The sequence below is a fragment of the Triticum dicoccoides genome, chromosome 1B, assembly GCF_002162155.2.
Source record: "Triticum dicoccoides isolate Atlit2015 ecotype Zavitan chromosome 1B, WEW_v2.0, whole genome shotgun sequence".
NCBI lineage: Eukaryota > Viridiplantae > Streptophyta > Magnoliopsida > Poales > Poaceae > Triticum > Triticum dicoccoides.
Window position 1 is genome coordinate 258,902,016 of NC_041381.1, and position 20,148 is coordinate 258,922,163.

A 20,148-nucleotide genomic window follows, 5' to 3' on the forward strand; every position below is an offset into this window, starting at 1 on the left:
GTCTCGCGCGGTGGAGAGGCGGCGGTGATGGGAGGAGGCGGCGGCGCAGTTAGGGTTCCGGCTCCTCTGGGAGCCGGGCAATACAATTGTCTTATTGCTTAATTTTCCAAAGAGGTCTTACAGCTGTTTATATAATCTCGGTGCTAAATAAAAATAAGATAACTTGGGCTAAGCCCCTAACTAAACGTGCCCATTGGGCCTCCTCCGTCACGCCCGGCGCGTGGCACGCCAAGGCCTGGAAACGGTCGGCAAAGTCCTGCACCGTGGAGGTGAAGGGGAGGCGGCCGAGCTCCGCCAGCCGGCTCCCGCATATCGGCGGCCCGAAGCTAAGGAGGCATAGCTCGCGAAAGCGCTCCCATGGGGGCATGCCGCCCTCGTCCCGCTCGAGGGCGTACTACCACGTCCGTGCGGTGCCCCGGAGGTGGTTAGAGGCGAGCCAGGTGCGGTCCGACGCTAGCGTGCATTGCCCCCGGAAGAACTGCTCACACTGGTTGAGCCAGTTGAGTGGGTCCTCGGTGCCGTCGTAGGTGGCGAAGTCGATCTTGGCGAAGCGCGGCGGTGTTTGAGCATGACCGCCGTGGGTGTACGGTTCGGCGGTACAGAGCAGCGAGGAGGATGGCGCCGGGTCGGTGTACGCAGGGGATCGCCCGGGAAAAGGCGGACCGTCAAGGCCTGCGTAGGGGCCGGCGTTGCCGGAAGGCCCGGCGTATTGCAGGGTGGCCGCCGGCTGTTCCGCGGCCGTAGTGTAGACCGGCTGCGGCGATGACCCGCCCAACCAGGTCGGCAGCGGTGACGGTGAGGGCGGGAACCGGACCTGCTGGATCGGAACGCCCCCCGGCGCGGTTGTCGTTGGCCCGGTGCTGGGCGGCGGTGGCGCCTGCAGTTGCAGCGGCTGTTGCATGGGGGCGCCGGACGCGGCGGAAACCGCGATGGCCGGCGACGGCCATTGCGGCCAGAGCGGGGTGGAGGCGGGCGGCGGCTGCAGCGGCCCGACTAGCGCCACGGAGGCCGCCGGGTTCGGCGGATGCCACGGCAGGAGCGGCGACCTGGTGACGGCGGCGGGTGGCGCGGCCGGCGGCGGCCCGTAGGGGCCTGCCAGGTATAGGCGGATGCCTTGGAACCGTGGTGGCGAGATCGCGGAGGGCTCCCGAGACCTCCTCCGGGGTGAAGACAGCGGGGACCGGCGCGGCGTTGGTGATGGGTGCCGGCGGCTGGGGTGCGCTAGCCGAGGCGGACAGCGGATCGGTTGTGGCGGTGGATAGCGGGAGGGTGGGTGTGGGCGGCGGCGAAGACATGATCGGAACCGAGCTAGCTGGTACCAAAGTGGTAGGAACTAGGGTTCTACCGGGTCTAGGGCGGAGCTTGTAGGGGAAGGAGGGAGGCGGATGAGCTCTTGACTGCGGCGGCGTCTCACGCGGTGGAGAGGCAGCGGCGATGGGAGGAGGCTGTGGCGCAGTTAGGGTTCCGGCTCCTCTGGGAGCCGGGCAATAGAATTGTCTTATCGCTTAATTTTCCAAAGAGGTCTTACAGCTGTTTATATAATCTCAGTGCTAAATAAAAATAAGATAACTTGGTCTAAGCCCCTAACTAAACGTGCCCATTGGGCCTCCTCCGGCTATAAGTTACACCGGTCATAACACGGTTGGTATTCACAGCGTTTATTCCAGTTTGGTGGACATACCCACTTAAAGTGGTCAGCAGCATGCAGCTTCCTACGCGCGTCTCGTCTGATGTTTCTGTTGAGGGACGCTCAATGCTGGTCATTCCCACGTTTTGGCCACGCAGTTCGCGAATGGTAATACCTCCTGGCAGACCAAACTTTTTCGGTGGTGCTCACTCACCTCAAACGGGTGTAGAATGAGACCGTATTTTCCTTGAACCAGCCGATGAACATGCGTCGGCATGACCTTGTACAGCTCCGTTTCATCAACGTTGAGCATCAGCCTCTGTGCCGAGTGTGTGCCCTTTATGGGCCCTGTACCGCTGGGAAGTGGTATGCTGCATACAGCTAATGTGGCAGGAAAGGAATGGCCACTGTAGCAGGAAAGGATGGACACGTATATGCAAAACCGTAAAGAGAGAGCTAGCTATATATATTCTCTGTAACTACAAGTCTACAACATGGTACTGTTAGTGTTTTTTTTTGACAGAAAGTGATAGGGAATATCTTTTTCAAAGGGTTTGTTAGTGTATGTTTGGTTGTACTGTTTGGTTGTACTGCAGCTAATGTTGAGTGCTCATATGCGGACTTACCAGCTAACATTGTGCCTCATGTAGCTCCACCGCAACCGCAAGTGCCCACTTAACTTAGCAGTTGCCCACAAAGAGCCACTTCGTGATTATTTTACTGGCGGGCTTGGCTTGGCGGGTCTATTGGCAGTGCTGCCATTTTCATGCCTAAGTAGGTTAATGTGAACATGGTACTCGTTATGTGTCTACACTACTAACTACCCTCGTGTAGGCTTATCTTGCTTTAAAAGAATTAGACTGCTGATAAGATTATTCTGGTTAACTGAGCTGAAACCTTAAATGTCAATGCATGGCTGATGTGCATGTTGCTGTGCCAGTTCAACGATCTGAATTGGCACTAGAATAAACTTGTTAACCGCATTTAGCATCATATCAGCTCAGGATGCTAGCTGTGTTTTCAGCATTAGCGAATATATTTTGTTCCATTCATTTTGGTTATATTTTCCTTTAGATGATACAGTATCTTTCATTTCGTTGATCACAGATTCTTGAGCAACATGGAGAAGTAAGTATGTTGGATATAAAAGGTGCAGATGCAAGTAAAGTTATTCTTGTTGTTGGAATAATGACACTCCATTCTTTTGGCGAGGGTTCTGGTGTTGGTGTTTCCTTTGTTGGGTCAAAAGGATTATCTCAAGGTCTTTTAGTTACTGTAGCTATAGCAGTGCACAACATACCTGAAGGCCTGGCTGTAAGCATGGTACTATCATCTAGGGGTGTCTCCCCACAAAAAGCAATGCTATGGAGTATCATAACATCTTTACCACAGGTGCGTTTTCTTTTGCTGTCATCGAGTGGAAATATGAAAGTATTATTTGATACACGCATCATCCTCATTCAGATATGGAACATTAATCAATTTTTAGCTATATTAATTCCTTGTTTCTTACTAGAAAAATAATACTGAATCGGATAATCGGTTTGGCTCCCAGGTCCAGATGAGGCTGGAATCTTCATTCTTATTGAGATTATTAACCGTAGCTGCATTCCAGTGCATATTCGTCCTTTTTACAAAAAATTTGAACAGTGGTAGACCTCATGTACCAGATATTAATACGGGCTGCTCCATTTCTTCTGTGTCAGTACAGACGGCAGTTTGATGCTCACTCACCGCGTAGTACTCACACCTGGACCGACGTGGTGGTTTGCCGTGAATGCCAGCAGGTTCCCTAGTAATTAAAAGACCCAACCAGCCTCCCAGCTAACACCTTCTTCCTCCCCTGAATCTGCCTATACCGAGTCCATGGTGTCTTCGTCCTTCAGCGTTCTAATCATATACACCTTGTTAGGACAAGCTGTGTGGTCTTTAGGGTGACTCCCCACTCTGCAAGAGCAAGTTGGACTCATCAACTGACAAGTGACATGACACTACTGCACTTGACTTTCATTATGCCACAATTGGTACCCACTTAATTTTTTGGCGCATGGTTCACAAAATCCCTGAAGTTAAAAACTGCAGTTTTGTTCTGTACTTCAGTGTGTGAGAACTCATCTAAACTCAAGTGGTTTCAGATTGCGGCCTAATTCGTCTTCCCCTTGTATGGAATGGTACGTTTCAGAAATCTGTACAAAATAGGTGAACAATTCATCGACTGAAGCATTTGGAACATACTTCTTTTTCCACCTGGTCCATTTTCCCTGTCGTTTCTGCAGATACCGCCGGCTTGCTGTCTCCCGTCGATGAATCATTGCCAATCTATGCTCCTCCACACCTTTCTGTATCCCATCAAGGTCCTCGAGTTCTTCATGGTCCACCCAACCTTCACCTTCTGCAACTTCCTCGCAGATCCTGCCTGCCCACAAGGGCCAAGGCAAGTGTCGGGGAAGGTGCATGGCAACCCTGTAGGCTGTCGGCATCATCACGAACCGGAGAACCGTCCAATCTCTACGTCACATCGCCAAATATTGGCAGGCTGCTAACACATGATGAGTCAAAAAGATTACATCCTAAACATAATCCAGGCACCATACACATCAAGGCACATACCTGTTGCCTAGACCTAGGGGAAACTCCATGGTAGCTGCATACCTGCATCAAGCTGGCAATCATGCTCATGGGTTCAGGCGCCCATGGGTGCATCCGACCCGAATGGGTAGTGTATGGGTCGTCAACTTCACCCACTGGTAACCCGATTAGTTGTGGGTAGGTATGTGCATAACTTCATACCTATGGGTAACCCGATTAACTATTCTTACTAATTATAAATATTTCATTTTATATAAGACGGACACTATGTATACTCTATATAATGGGCAGTAAATCTGTACAATTATTTAAAGGCAAGCCAACAATGTACATCAAGTACGACGCAAAAAAGAAGTACAGCAAGTAGGCCAAAAAGTCCAAGACTAACACAACGTGTATGCATCTCTAGTCCTTTGCTCTTCCCTTCATCCACACAAATCAAGTTTCATGGGCCAAAAATTGCTCAGTCATCGGTCCATAGGAGATGTGCCAGTTGCATGGCACCAAGACCCTGGTGCATCCAATTCATGTAAAGCAAGTAACCACCTCGAGTAGCTAACGAGATAGGGATGGGCAAGCCCTGTAGCCTGTAGGCGGTGTTGCAAGGAACAATTTTAACATACAAAAAATATCCTTATTCTATGGAATGTTGGTCAGAGATAAATGTGAAGTATGATAATTATTCTTCAATGCTCACCCGATGGTGCCCAATTTGGTCGGATTACCTGATGGGTTCGGGCATGGGTCTAAACTTAGACCCAGGGGTAGGGTTGTGGGTTTGGGATGAACCCAATAGTGGGTCTGGTTGAGGTCGACCTGACCAAACCCGACCCAATTGCCAGGTCACCTAGTACCAAAAATGGCCCCAGCCCAAGGTTGAAGATGACTGGCTCTGTTTACACAGTTCTCGACCACCTTATCCTACGTGATGCTTACCCGTGTGTTCTTCACTAGTTTGGCCCATGCGACCACGTTCATGACACGTTAGCAACTCTTGGGCCTTACCAAAAAATTCTGTACCACTGTCCAGGCGGGACTCATTTTCGTGCACCAGCAGTACATAAGTTGGGACGTCAACAAAGCCGCAAGCACTGTTGCAGGCAACATTTGCAACCCAGCGCTTCTGTTGGCTGGCGGGCTAGACATACCCCATCGCGATAAGCTGAATGCAATACCTCATTTTCCACTCCACCTTATCTTACACTATATTAATTTCGGCACACACACCGCACTCAAACTTGAAGGTCCAGGTACCGAGTTCATCTGTACTCCCGAGCCAAATCGCCTCCCCACATTAAAACCCTCATTTAAAATATTTTTGAGCTGGAACAAGAGAATTCATTTGTGAAATTAACTAGTATCGTTTGTCTTTTGTATGTTAGTTTTTGTGTCCATGTGTGTTGCTTATTTGTTTGCTTGTGCAAAACAGTATGTTGGTTTATGTATGTGTGCTAGAAAGTGGTGAAAGACTTAAGGTCCTAACTCCTAAGTACAGTTGACATGCACCATAGCGTTGCACGCTCTCATGAATCATAAAATGATTTTTTTCCTGTGAAATTTTAAATTTTAATGACCTCAGACTCTGAATTGTTGAAATATCATAATGAATCACAGTGGTAGATTCACCGATGAGTACTAGTACTATATTTGTATTCGCAGCAGGTGTGCTTTCTTTGTCATGTCATACTTATTTGTAATTTACTATTTCTGTTGCCATTTCTGTAGTCCAATAAGGCTAAGTGCTTCACATACTAGTTTGGTAACCGTTTGTGAAGCTCAAAAAGTTTCTCCAAACTCCGCCGAACCTAATTGACAAAATCAACAATAACATTTCATATCTTGGAGAGGAGTCAATATTTATAATGAACTTGTGGAAACGAGCTCATCAAACATCTCAAAGAAGTGCAATTAGAGAAATGGCATCACAAAGGATCTTAAATACTAAATCGTATAACAATCACTATTTATTTATAGGCATTGTACAAATAAATTCTGCACTATTTTCTTAGTATTACTTTTTCTTAGTATTACTTTGTGAATGACTTGTGCCACAGCTGTTTACACGTGCAACTTTTTCTTAGTATTACTTTGTGAATGAAATGCTCATATGCTTATCTGCAACAGCTTTCAAAGTTGATCTCCACTTTTGAGTTACATTTGGTGGTTACATTCTTTTCTTTACACTCTGATGACCCTGTTTCATTTTCCTTGGTAAATATAGCCAATTGTTGCTGTGCCTGCATTCCTTTGTGCCGATGCATTTCAGAAGGTGCTTCCTTTCTGTACTGGTTTTGCTGCAGGGTGCATGATATGGATTGTTATTGCAGAGGTTCTTCCTGATGCTTTTAAGGTGACTACCCTTTCGTCATCAAGAAATTGTTGACTGAAGTTGTTGTTTTCATTGGTTTTATAATGCAGTCCTGAGTATTTCTGTGTTACATGCAGGAAGCAACTCCATCTCAAGTAGCCTCTGCTGGAACACTTGCTGTTGCTTTTATGGAAACATTAAGTACCGTGCTTCAGGGATTCACGGATGGCCACGGGTAAGTTGCCTCTTATATTATTTAAGGATCTTACTTGGACTAGTACAACTTTCAACTGATGCTGTTGATTTGTTCTGATCTAGCTTGGAAGATACATCAGGCTTTTTGGTATCACTTGTATTTGGTCTTGGTCCACTTTTTGGAGGAATTATACTTGTCGCGTTCTCGCTTGCCTTCAACATGCCACACCCTCTTCTTACTGGTGTAGCATCTGGCATTGCCTTCCGTCTTGCTTCATGGAGGCCATTGCAACTTGTGATGTCCTTAAAGATGGGTCTCTTCACCACCTTGTTCCTCCTGCTAGGAGGTTCCGTCTTCTACCATCTCGTGGAAGCAAGCATCCTTATGGTTGCTAAACACAATAAATCATCCGTCAATGTCATTACATCTTCCAGCAGGCTCTCTCTTAGTGTCCTCACACAGCAATCGCTCCTTGCTTGCGGTTGCGTCTTCCTTCACGCCTACGCCGAAGGGCTTGCACTTGGTGTGGCGGCACGCAAGGCATCTGGTCTAGGCCGCTACATGGTTCTTCCAGTCTCTCTTCACGGCCTACCACGGGGTGCTGCTGTTGCTAGTTGTGTATATGGTGCCACTGATAGCTGGCGAGGAGCCTTGGCAGCTGCAGCTCTGACCGGGTTTGCGGGACCAAGCGCGGCCATCGGTGCAATCCTTGCGAAGATTGGCTATGATGGACTGGACTATTGGATGGTGATTGCATGCGGGGCTTTGATCCCAAGCTTTGGCCGTGTCTTCAGACGCTCGTTGCGGCTGGACGCGAGGAAGAGCGTCTGCGGGATCCTGATAGGTTTTGGTTTTGCTTGGGTGTGTTTGATGTCCACCAGATTCATCTGCTTGCACACCCCTTACTGCAATTCAGCTCCAGAAGCGGTCACATGATGTGTTCCTGTCAGATAGTCACATGTAACATCAATGTAACGATAATACTGAAATTATAAGAGGGACATCCTTTCCTTGTATGAACAAAGTGATGAAAGGGAAACGAACATTAGACAGTGATTTTGCTAATCTTGCAAATTGTGCCACTACAACACAAAAGAAAAGACCGCCTGCTACTTTGGTGAATATTCATTTAGGTGTAATATCCCTTGGCCTCAATATGTTGGCTGAGCACGAGGAGAGAGCTGATTCGAAAGTCCTCTTGATGAACAATAAAAAAGTAATAAAAATATTTTTTTTCAAACTTTGACAAATGCTTTGAGTGCTTGCAAAGTTTTGTCGTTGAACATTCGTAAAGTTTCATCACGGAATGACATTCAAGAAAGTTCATGAATGTCATTTTATGATAGCTTTCCAAGCACTCAAAACTTTTTGATTCGTCACAGTTTAAGAGCAATTTTGAAAATTGTGCGGCGCATGATGAGTGGCAGTGATGAGTGGCAGCAAGCGTATTTTCTTTTCGAAGGCGTATCATTTTCTTCATTTCGACGAGCGGTCTAGAAAAAAATCACGAAAATGCGCTCGCTACTATTCGTTGTGCATCGCACAATTTTTAAAACCGCTCTTAAACTATGACAAATCTCGAAAAGTTTTCAACATGACAAGTTGTGCCTATTTCATAGCTTTCCATCACACGTCTCATTCCGACAAACGGTTTAAAAACTGGATCAAAAACAGTACCGGAAGAAAGGCACGCACATTTTTTTGCGACGAGAAGTTCATTCGTCTCAGTACTGCAGTACTCTTGCTTCAACAATGTCGTGCACTTGCGTTGAACATGCAGTACAAAAGTGTGTGAAATAACTATTCTGTTAATATTATCAGAATATGACAAATATTTCTTACCATCAGTGGTAGTTACCACCACTCGCGTTTTCTATATTGTATGTGTTATCTATCAAAATTAAAGAGTATGTACGTGTAATATGTATTACATCCGTCCTATAATATAAGAATGTTTTTAAGCTATGTCAGCTTGAAAAACGTTATTATATTATGGGACGAACGGAGTAGTATATAATAACGTTTAGGTAGTATACACCACATTTTGAACATACTCTTTTTACGTACAAATATGTACATATTTCACAAATATAACAAAATTATGGACTTATATGCAATTTTTTCGTATAACTTGCTTTAAAATATCTTAGATATAGTATATAAATATATGTAGAGTGATAAAGTAATACATATATTACTACATGATAGTATATAAGACATGTGAGGTAACTACCATTGGGTGACAGAATGTATTTTTTTCCGGAAAGTCTATTCATCACCCATGGTGCAGAATAAATTATTCTTCACCCGAAGTAATCTTATGATCATTTCATAAATAAATTACATTTGAAATACAAATAGTTACATTCATATTAATTCACTGCGTAAAATTTGACAAAAAAATAGGTCATAAGACCAGAAAAATTGCATTTTATGTACACTTTACATTATGTTTTTACATCTGTAATTTAATGTAACATAAAATATTTTTTATGATGATTATATATTTTCTTACGTTTTCTTTCTATATCTCAAATAAGATAAAATTTACCGAACGCAAAATTACGATGCATTGATGTTAAAATAGGTGGGGGTGAAGAATAATTTTCCATTCCATAATGTAGTATATAGTAATACTATTCATCACCCAGGTTACAGAATAAGTTATTCTTTACCCGAGGTAATCTTACGATCACTTCATAAAAATTACGTTTGAAATACAAATAGTTACATTCATATTGATTCACTACGTAAAATTTGGTATAAGAAAATAAAAAATAGGTTATAAGACCAGAAATATCGCATTTTATGTATGTTTTTACGTTCGTAATTTTACGTAACATAAAATATTTTTTACGGCGAGTATATATTTTCTTACGTTCTCTTTTTACGTATGAAATAAGACAAAATTTACAAAACCTAAAATTATGGTGCATTGACATCAAAACAAAGAGGGGGTGAAGAATAACTATTCCTAAGTCATGGTGACGAAATATGATAATTTTTTCTACTACCGGGTGTAGTTACTCTCTCTTTTGTTTCGTACGTTTTAGGTAGTATCTATCATATCGGAGTGTATGTATGTGTAGTATGTAGTATATAAGAATGTTTAGGTAGTATATATACTACTTTTTTAATAGTATGTACCATATTTTGGGCATACTCTATTTTACGTACAAATATATACGTATTTCACAATGCAATAAAAACTATGGGCTCACTTACAATTTTTTCCATATAACTCACTTTGAAGTATCTTAGATATAGTATATGAACATATATTAAAAATAATAAAGTAGTGTATATACTATCATATGGTACTATATGAGACATGTGTGTAACTACATCCAGTAGTAGGATGCATATAATATGGGCGTCGTATCACGTGAATCTATCCATCTTCGTGAATCCGTTCATCCCCTCATCGCCAATCGTTTGATCAAGATCTTGTGCCTATTGTAGTTCAGCCTCTTTTTGCACAAAAATGCCCGCCTCCAGCCACGTTTGCCCTGTCAATTTTGCAAAATAAACCCTAGTGAGGGCAGCTCTCCTAGTTCACCACTCCTCAATCGTTTTTTCAATCTTAGAGCAAGCCCGCGACCTGTATTCCAATGACGGCCACGGCAGCATGCATCTGCCTGATCAATCACGGCCACGGGTAATCGCCACGACGACCACGAACAAATCCATCTCCCAACTCCCAATCAGCATGGTGGACAAGTCCTCCTTGCTGGATATAGCGCAACCAACTATCATATATATATTTGCTACCACCGGTGGTAGTTACCACCACTTGAGTTTTGTATGTTGTATGTAGTATTTATTAAAATGGAGAGTATATACGCATAGTATGTAGTATATAACAATGTTTAGGTAGCATATACTATTTTTTAGGTAGTATGTATCATATTTTAATTATGCTTTTTTTACATACAAATATGTACGTATTTCACAAATATAATAAAAAGCTAGTGCCAACTTATAATTTTTTCACAAATATGTACGATTGCCATGCACCCCTCCATGCAAAACAGCCAACCTATTTTCCTTTTATATGCTCCCTCGTAAATGAAGTTGTGCACATAGTAAAGGTTCCATGAAAAAAGATCATTAGGTCGTTGCTTCTACTAAATGCTTTACTACACAAGTTGAAATAATGCCTTTACTATATAGAGTGCATGTTGTTACTACACAAATGGATGAGGTTACTACCAACTAGCATGGATCTAGGAATCATAAACCATACAACTAGATTACTATTGGTGGATGTCGAATTACGTTTCATCTGAAGCGACCTGAGATGGCTAGTAATACTTTTACTACAAAGAGTGCATGCTATTACCACACACATGCATGCTCTTACCACACAAAGACAAAATTTTACTATTATGGCTCGATTACTGGTACTGTATATAGGAATAGTATCATGGGCGCTGACCCATATATAAAACACTATTCTGATCACAACATGAACTTTCCGAGTAACGCGCCTGACCTTTCCCGAGTACTAGGTTAAACTTCAGCTAAAAGGTGTTCAAATGGGGCTTGCGATATACCGTTGGAAAGCTATGGACATCAGTATCATGACCCAAGTTAAATTTTTGGCAAAACGTAAGCGGTTTAAGAGCAGTTTTGAAAACCGTTTTTCTTCATACAAAAAATATGAAGTATTTTCGACCGTATTTCTAAACCGTTTATCGGAATGAGGTAAATAATACAGCGTTGGAAAGCTGCTGCAAAACCGCTCCTTCGACATGTTGAAAGTTTTCTCTAATTCCCTATGCATAAAGAGTAACTTAGAAAATCGTAAAATTTCCCAAACCAAACAGCCGAGTTCGTATTTTCAATATAATTTCTAAACGACTAATCCAATTGAGGCAAATGATATGGCGTTGGAAAGCTTGTGAAAATGCGCTACTTTTTCATGCTGAAAGTTTCTTCTAATTTTGAACGATTTAAAAGTAATTTAGAAAACGGTACAAGTTTCACCGAGTTTGTATTTTCAAGCTAATTATTTAACCGTACGTCCGAATGCAACAAATGATACGGCGTTGGAAAGCTTGAGGAAATGCGAAACGTTTTTGTATATATTGTTTCTCTCAATTCTTTATTGTTTTAAGTCAATTTTGAAAATGGCTAAAAACATATTTTTGCCATAATTTCTACAAACTTTATCGAAATGGGGCAAATAATATAATGCTGAAAAGCAATGGAAAATGCGAATTTTTTTCATGTTGATGGTTTTATCTGATTCCTAGCCGTTTTTAAGTAATTTCAAAAACAGTGAGATCATGCGTTCTGCCTTTATCCCGAAACGAATTCTTCGAAAATGCACCGTGTGAAGAACTTGAACTTCTCGGCATGTCTTCCTGAACTTCACTCTGTTTTTCACGTGTTTTTTTTGCTCGTAGATCTCCATCCACTGCTCGTAGCTCTCCATCCACTCACCGTAATTGAGCAAGTGATATATCGATGGAAAGCTGCTATAAACACGCAACTTTCCCATGTTGATCATTTTTTCATACTCGTGACGGATTTAAAAGTTTTTCATCTGAAATTCATTCAGTGTAGTAGTTGAATTTCTTCTGTTTTCACGTTGAACTTCTGTGACGTATTTTTGTTTGTAATTTTTCTCATCCATTCGTCAGTGTTACACAAATGATATTTCTTTTGTACAAACCTCTCTGACAATAATCTTTTTAACTTTCTCCGACCGAGGACTTGAAATTATATAACAAGAAAAAATTTGGGCATTGCCTTTTAATTCATTTTTCTCATATTAAACACACACCATGTAGTACATGAACTTTTTCTATTTTTATAATTTAAATTTTTTATTTTCTTTTTGAAATGAAATTGCTCCCAAATAATAACTGAACTTCTTTGTGGATTGTGAGAATTATTTTAAAACGCAAAAATATAATTTCTTTTTTATGTTTTTGAACATGGAAATACATGGTGATCCTCTCTCGCAAGAATTTTTGAACTTCCCCGAAAAGGGCACTTGATCTTCTTTCAACAAACCTTTTAAAGCTTTTTTTGTACTTTTATTCTCAACTGAAATGCATTCCTTGCAGCACTTGAACTTCTTGTTGTTTTCATTATGAACTTCTGTCACATTTTTGTGTATACGTCGAATTACACACAATTGAAGGTCAGACGTCATTTCTTGCCATTTTAAAACATGTAATTGGAGGTCGAACATCCCGCAATATAAATTCTGAACAACATACACCAATTTGTTTTAACTGTTTTTCGGAATAGAGAGTGTGATATACCCTTTGGAATAGAGCATAGGATATACCGGTTGGGGAGTTTTTGAATACATTGTGAACCTCTCTCACACGAATTTCTGAACTTTCCCGGGCTGAGCACTTGAACTTCTAGCAACAATTTTTTTACCTTTTTATTGTATTTTTCTCATATGAAACACACACCATGCAGTATGTGAACTTCCGGTTGTTATCACTTTGAACTTCTCTCTCGTTTGAGAAGATTATTTTAAAACACCGAAAACAACATATTTTGTATGTGTTTTTGGACATCTAAATACACGGTGAACCTCTTTCAGAAGAATTTTGAACTTTCCCAAGCCGAGCACTTGAACTTCTAGCAACAAAACTTTTAGACTTTATCTTTTTATTTTTTTCTGATACGAAACACACACCATGCAGTACGTGAACTTCCAACAGTTATCACTTTGGACTTCTCTTTGTTTCTCTTTAGTAATGGAAAAAATCTGAGTTTTTATAGACATCGACCCGCTCTAAATTTTTTACAAAACATAATTATAGTTTTTTCCACTTTCTATGATTTATTTTTTTGTCTCGCGACATTTTTAGGCATTCTTTTGTTGTCAATGAAATGGCCTAGACGGTTCCTTTTTTCATTGATGAATTTCTTCAGTATATGGTACACGTGAACTTATGATTTTCTAAAACATGAACTTCACATTTATATCTAAAACATGGATTTCTAAAACGTAACGGTTGAGCTTTTGTTTCGAACAATATGCACCATTTTGTTTTAACCGATCTTCAAAATAAGAATATTTATACACCTTTGAAAAGTTGTTGAATAGGAGAAACATTTTAATGTACAGCATTTGGTTTCAAATTTTTATTGGATTGAGAGAATTATTTTGACATGGGAGGAGTCCGTTAAGAGAGACCTGAAGGATTGGAGTATCAACAAAGAGCTAGCTATGGACAGGGGTGCGTGGAAGCTTGCTATCCATGTGCCAGAGCCATGAGTTGGTTGCGAGATCTTATGGGTTTCACCTCTAGCCTACCCCTACTTGTTTGGGACTAAAGGCTTTGTTGTTATTGTTGTTGTTGTTGAGAGAATTATTTTAAAACACCACAAAAAACATCTTTTTGTATTTTGAACATGTAAATACACGGTGAACCTCTCTCACAAGAAATTTCAAACTTTGTCGGGCCGATCACTTGAACTTGTAGCAACAAAATTTGTAGAGTTTGCCTTTTCATTCTTTTTTTCTCATACAAAAACGCATCATCTAGTATGTGAACTTCTGGTTGTTGTCACTTTGAATTGAACTATGCTCTTTTTTTGCCCTAACTCCTAAAGCACTCATCAAAATTGAGCATGTAAATCCTAGGTTTTTAAAATCTTTGAATCTCTCTGCTTGTTAATTTAAACTTCTGTTTTTTTATGTATGAGCTTCTAATTTATTCAAGAAATAAAGGAAAAACATACCCATAGCACGAGCACACCAAACGCACGCACACACGACCACCAGACGCCCGCACACACGGCCATCTTTTATAAGAATTGGGTGGCCACACACTGTGGACTTCCCAAGTTTACTAGTTTGGTTCCATTTATCTCAAAATGAGGTTCCGTGGCGATTTTCCTTCTCTATTAGTAGTAGCAGGACTTCACACATTCACCAAACATGCTAGTTAATGGAGAAAAAACCATGCATGCGCAAGGAGTAGTGTGTGTAGTGCTACCGGTGTGAATGCCACATTGTGGAGCTCAACCTTACACACCTTGTACTTTTTTTGTACACCCATAGTATTTTCCTGGAGCTATGTAATTATTAAATTTGAACTGCGAGTGTTAACATTTTCTAGGTGACGCTTGTTTTCTTCCTTGTATATAAACATTGAACTACTCTCTGATTTTCTTTTGCACTTCTAGATTTTATTATTTATTAATAAGAAAGCCGAGTTTCATAGTAAATATTGAACCGCTTGGTTATTTTAATTTGAACTTTTAATTCTTCTTATTTAGAAATGGTGAAAAATTATTTTTATAAACTTTTATTCTCGTCAAACTTTTTTTGCGTTCACAGGTTAAACTTACTAAAAAAATATAATTTGTTTTATTCTTCAAACTTACTATGTTTCATGTGGTGATACTTTTTTATTTTTTGTGCCCTGATACTTTCTTCCTTTTGTTCTCGTTTGAACTTCGTCAATTTTTAATGTTGAACTTCTTGCATGAACTTTTACATGGTTTTTCCCAATGTGTTTTTGAACTTACATATTTTCCAACTTCCAAACTGAAAATAGAATGCACACTAGATCTACATATGTACTCGTATAAATGAACTTTTTCTCTTTTACTAAAGAAAATGTAAGTAGACTGAAAAATGGCTTCCTGAAGAAAAAGGAATACCACACTCAATTTTTCAGAAGTAATTTAGACTTATAAAAGTGATCCATGTGAGTTCAACTAGACATTATAGTGCGCTCCACAAACTCCCTTACACAGCTGACCATACAACACTACTAGTATGCTACTATGACAGGTACGTGAGATAGAATCTACAAATAGATTAGAATTGCAAAGAGAAAGAGACAGAGAGTACACCCAGGTGGAGAATGTTGCTTGCCCGCACGACCCCAATGACATCAACTGATGTTGTGGCATTTGTTATTCACCAACAAACTTCAGAATATCTGCTGCCAGATGTACCCAGCAACACTCATTCCCGACTTCAGTTTTTACCATCGCCTACTGCCACACTGGAGCTGCTATTGTAATCGAAGAATATTACTCGACATGCATGGATGTTCTAAAGCCACGCGATTGTGAATAACATAAGCTTCAGTGATAACTGAACTTCATCCGGGGGCGAAGCTGGACTTTTTGAATCTGACGCTGTAGAAAAATAAGTAAGCATCAAACTTTTTTTTATCTTTCTATAGTCCGTGTAGTGGAGGTAGGAACCAGCAAGCAGAGATAGGGGCATCGACCGCTTTTTGTTTTTGTTTTTTGAGAGTGAGAGCAGTTCTTGCAGTTTACGCCTACAGCTGCCGCAGATGGACTTACCCACGCACTCGAGTTGACCTGCTGTGCAATGTGAAGCCAGCACTAGCAGTGGCGAAGAGGGCACGGGAGAAGCTGTGGGAGAAGGCCGACGGTGGATCAGGGGCAGCGGGAGGACGACGGTGTGCAACCTTGGGAGAAGACCGCCGGCAGGTCTACGAGATTCGCATGACGCGTGGCCGCGGGAGAAGCCTGGCTGTAGGGCTGCCTCGGGAGGCCGACGCTGGGTTAGCAGGAGGAGACCATCGGCTTGGTCCCAGGAGGTGGCCACCGGTTGGGTTGCAGGAGGAGACCGGCGGCAGGGCCACTTGACCCGTGGGGCGAGGGCGGTGGGCAGGGGCGCTCTGGGGAAGATGGCGGGGTCGACGATGCTCCGGGAAAGAAGGGACGGCCGGACCTGGTGCTCGTGGCTGGGGCAGAGCAGCAAGAAGGCGCGCGTGGCAGGGGTCGTCGCCGAAAGAGGAGTTGGGTGAGGCCGGGGCATCCGAGGTGGCAGCGGAGGCGCGGAAGCGGCCGGTGGCCGGCAGGGTCACGCGCCGACGCTTGTTGGCGGCAGGCGGCGACGGGATCCAGGGCGGACAGCCAGATCCGAGTGCGAATCCAGGGCGGACGGGGGATGGAGGAGGCCGGACGGCCGGATCCAGGGCGGCGGCGAGATCGGTCTCGGCCAGATCCGAGGGCGAAGGCGAGGACCGATTCTGGGGAAGAGGCAGCAACCGGATATGGGGGCGAAGGGGGGTGGTGCGTGGGTGTCGGTGGCTATGTGCGGGGGAATAAGGTGGACTGGGTGTTTTTTCTTTCGTTGCCCGGGATTACCGGAAGACCTCGTCGGGCCCTATATAGCGCATCGTGATTCAAATAGTTATTCTAATATATATATATAGTAAATATGCCCGTGCGTTGCACCGGGAGAATCAAAACACACCTCCCTAGCCCAATGACCCAAGATAACATTCTGTTGCATCAGCCATGTAATGTATATTTTACCAATGATCTTAAAATGCATGTATGAGATGCTACACTTCAATCCTGAAAGAATTGATTAATTTAAATATCTAAATTACCTTCCTAGTTAATTTGTAGTATAATGAGTCATTACCTTCATCATTTGATTTATCATTGAGAGCCTAAATCATGAGGATCGTACATGTATGTACATATATAAGAAATTAAGGTTTAATTGGTAAGTTACCAGATGCCCATTACTGATTTTCGTTACCAAATTTCTTCTAAACTTACATGCACGGAGACCTATAAAGTCTAAAGTACAACTCAATTTTCTTTCATATAGAAGGAAACATAATAAACAGATTTGCACATACCACACTAAAACGAATTTTCTATTTGAATAGGTCACAATAATTTTCACGAAATCAGGTGTATGATTCGGAATTTCTTTTTTAACCATGCATGCTTCAGATTCCATGGAAAGGCATTATTCCCAGTGTGTTGCAACGGAAAAAAATCATCCCTCATACGCACACCTGAGAGCATCGGCGAATCCCTTCAAATCTTTCACAATGCCCCACGAGAAACAACATGATAAGTGGTGTAAGTTCATAAGGTTGTATTATTTGTGAAATGTATTCAACATGTTTCCAATTTATTAGACTACAGAAATATCAACGTTAAGCCGGGATTTTCAAAATACCCCATATAAAGAAGATATTAATAAAGGTTGCATCATAAATGGAATTTTAGGAATGATGATTAATCTAATAGCATATTTGAAATCTACACATCTTTTTAAAGGGATTTCCATATATAACATGTTAGATTTGGCGTTAGGATTTGAAAGTGATTAATATAGTACCATATTTGAAATCTACACATCTTTTTAAGGGATTTCTATATATAACATGCTAGATTTGAAGTTAGGGTTTGAAAGTTATGAGTTTTTTTGACATTGAAAGTGATTAATATAATACCATATTTGAAATCTACACATCTTTTTAAGGGATTTCTATACATAACATGTTAGATTTGGAGTTAGGGTTTGAAAGTTATGATTTTTTTGAAATATATGAATATGTCCAAAAAATAGAGTAACTGGTACATTGTGCTGCCCATCTGCTAAGTGACGCTGGAGCGAGTAGTAATATCCTACGCCTACCAACATTAATAAGAGAGAAAAATAAAAGGAGGAAAAGGGAATTTTAGGAATGATGATTAATATAATAGCATATTTGAAATATACACATCTTTTTAAAGGGATTTCCATATATAACATGTTAGATTTGGCGTTAGGATTTGAAAGTGATTAATATAGTACCATATTTGAAATCTACACATCTTTTTAAGGGATTTCTATATATAACATGCTAGATTTGAAGTTAGGGTTTGAAAGTTATGAGTTTTTTTGACATTGAAAGTGATTAATATAATACCATATTTGAAATCTACACATCTTTTTAAGGGATTTCTATACATAACATGTTAGATTTGGAGTTAGGGTTTGAAAGTTATGATTTTTTTTTGAAATATATGAATATGTCCAAAAAATAGAGTAACTGGTACATTGTGCTGCCCATCTGCTAAGTGACGCTGGAGCGAGTAGTAATATCCTACGCCTACCAACATTAATAGGAGAGAAAAATAAAAGGAGGAAAAGGGAGCAAGGGGACTCGAACTTGGGTCTCCCAGGTAAACAGGCGAGCCTCACACCACTGCGCCACACACATGCAAGCTGTTGATTACAGGGGCTTCACTTTAATAACTTGAGTAGGTCGCGGATTTTAGAAAAGGGTAAACCGAACCGTTTTTTCACTTACCAATGGCATGGTGGGTAATTATTTACAACTTCAAGGGCACTTTTAATGACGGACGACCAGAAGCACTCCGTGCTTTATTAGTATATATATATATATACTAGCAAAAGGGCCCGTGCGTTGCAACGGGAGAAAAAAATTCATAATTTCAAATGGTCATGATCACATTTCGTTGCATCACCGAGATACAATATCTCTCTCAATTTCTCGAAATCATGAACATTTTGAAATTATGAACAATTTGTTAAACTCATGCACATATTTCAAATCGCAAACAACATACTATTACAAATTTCTGAACATTTTCTACAATCAGGAACATTTTTTCAATTTATGAATATTTTTTGCTATTTACAAACATTTTTTAAAAATTGTGAACATTTTTAAGCAATTTTCCTGAACTGGCAAACATTCTATAATCGATGAAAATATTTAGAAATTGGGTGGAATAGTTATTGAATTTGACGAACTTTTTTTGATTTAGCGAACATTTTTGGAAATGTCCGTGCCTTGCAACGGAAAAAAACTATCAAGTTATACATGTGTGGTAGATATAAAAAAGTATGAATCAAATTCACAAAGTATATACAAATCATGTCATGATGCGATAAGACACTTTTAAAATGTAATTTCAAAAATGAACAATATGATGCTCATCAAGACTTGATTTTTTAAGGCGTCACAACAAAATATTTTGTGGCTGAGCAAACTGCATTGACGGACCCTGCCTGAGCTATACTGATAAATAATGTGTCTCGTCTGGACTTAGCGTAGCGGTGTTTACCATAACCACTATTGTGATATGAAAATAAGCATAACTGTGTATGGAAGCAAAATAGACATTTAGTCATTTTAATATAGCTTACAAAAACAAACCCTTAGAAAGTTATGTCAATTTTGTTGGGTTCAGCGTTGTACAAAACACGGAAACCCTTTTTTACCCAACGCGAAGGACTAAATAAAATCATAAAACGAGCTATATAGATTTCCTAATAAAACCTTTATGGAACCTACAATTAGTTTTGTTCATTATTTACGGATGTGTTTTAATTTTTATGAACATTTTCTAAAAGCTGATGGACATGATTTTTAAATTCCTGAATATGCTTTGAATATTGGCTCATTTAATAAAATCATGAACATTTTTTATTTCATGAAATCATTAGAAATCGTGATTTGTTTATAATTTGTGAGCAATTTTTTAAGTCGTGAACATTTTTTGATTTTTAGAATATTTTTTAAATTCACAAACAGTTTACCATTTTCCTACTTTTTTTCAGAACTCGCAATTGTTTGATATTTTGGAAATCCGAAATTAATTTTGAGATAAAAAACCAAAACAGAAATAAAAAAGTAAAAA

At 40.7% G+C, this 20,148-nt stretch overlaps 2 protein-coding genes across 2 annotated transcripts in view; one reads left to right on the plus strand and one right to left on the minus strand.

Moving 5' to 3' along the window:
* LOC119330703 (putative zinc transporter At3g08650) overlaps positions 1-7,842 on the plus strand; it is a 9,680-nt gene extending 1,838 nt beyond the window's left edge. The window contains exons 3-6 of the mRNA XM_037603827.1: positions 2,735-3,019; positions 6,438-6,566; positions 6,662-6,759; positions 6,843-7,842. Coding sequence (XP_037459724.1) covers positions 2,735-3,019; positions 6,438-6,566; positions 6,662-6,759; positions 6,843-7,656 — 1,326 coding nt within the window. The 3' untranslated portion in view covers positions 7,657-7,842. The remainder of the gene's footprint in view (positions 1-2,734; positions 3,020-6,437; positions 6,567-6,661; positions 6,760-6,842) is intronic.
* Positions 7,843-15,412: 7,570 nt separating this feature from the next.
* LOC119330714 lies at positions 15,413-16,814 on the minus strand. The gene is made up of 2 exons (XM_037603835.1): positions 16,024-16,814; positions 15,413-15,852 (listed from the first exon to the last, which is right to left on the minus strand). Exons 1-2 carry the CDS (start codon positions 16,502-16,504, stop codon positions 15,767-15,769), a joined length of 567 nt encoding a protein of 188 aa, XP_037459732.1. The 5' UTR covers positions 16,505-16,814; the 3' UTR covers positions 15,413-15,766.
* Positions 16,815-20,148: the final 3,334 nt, after the last annotated feature.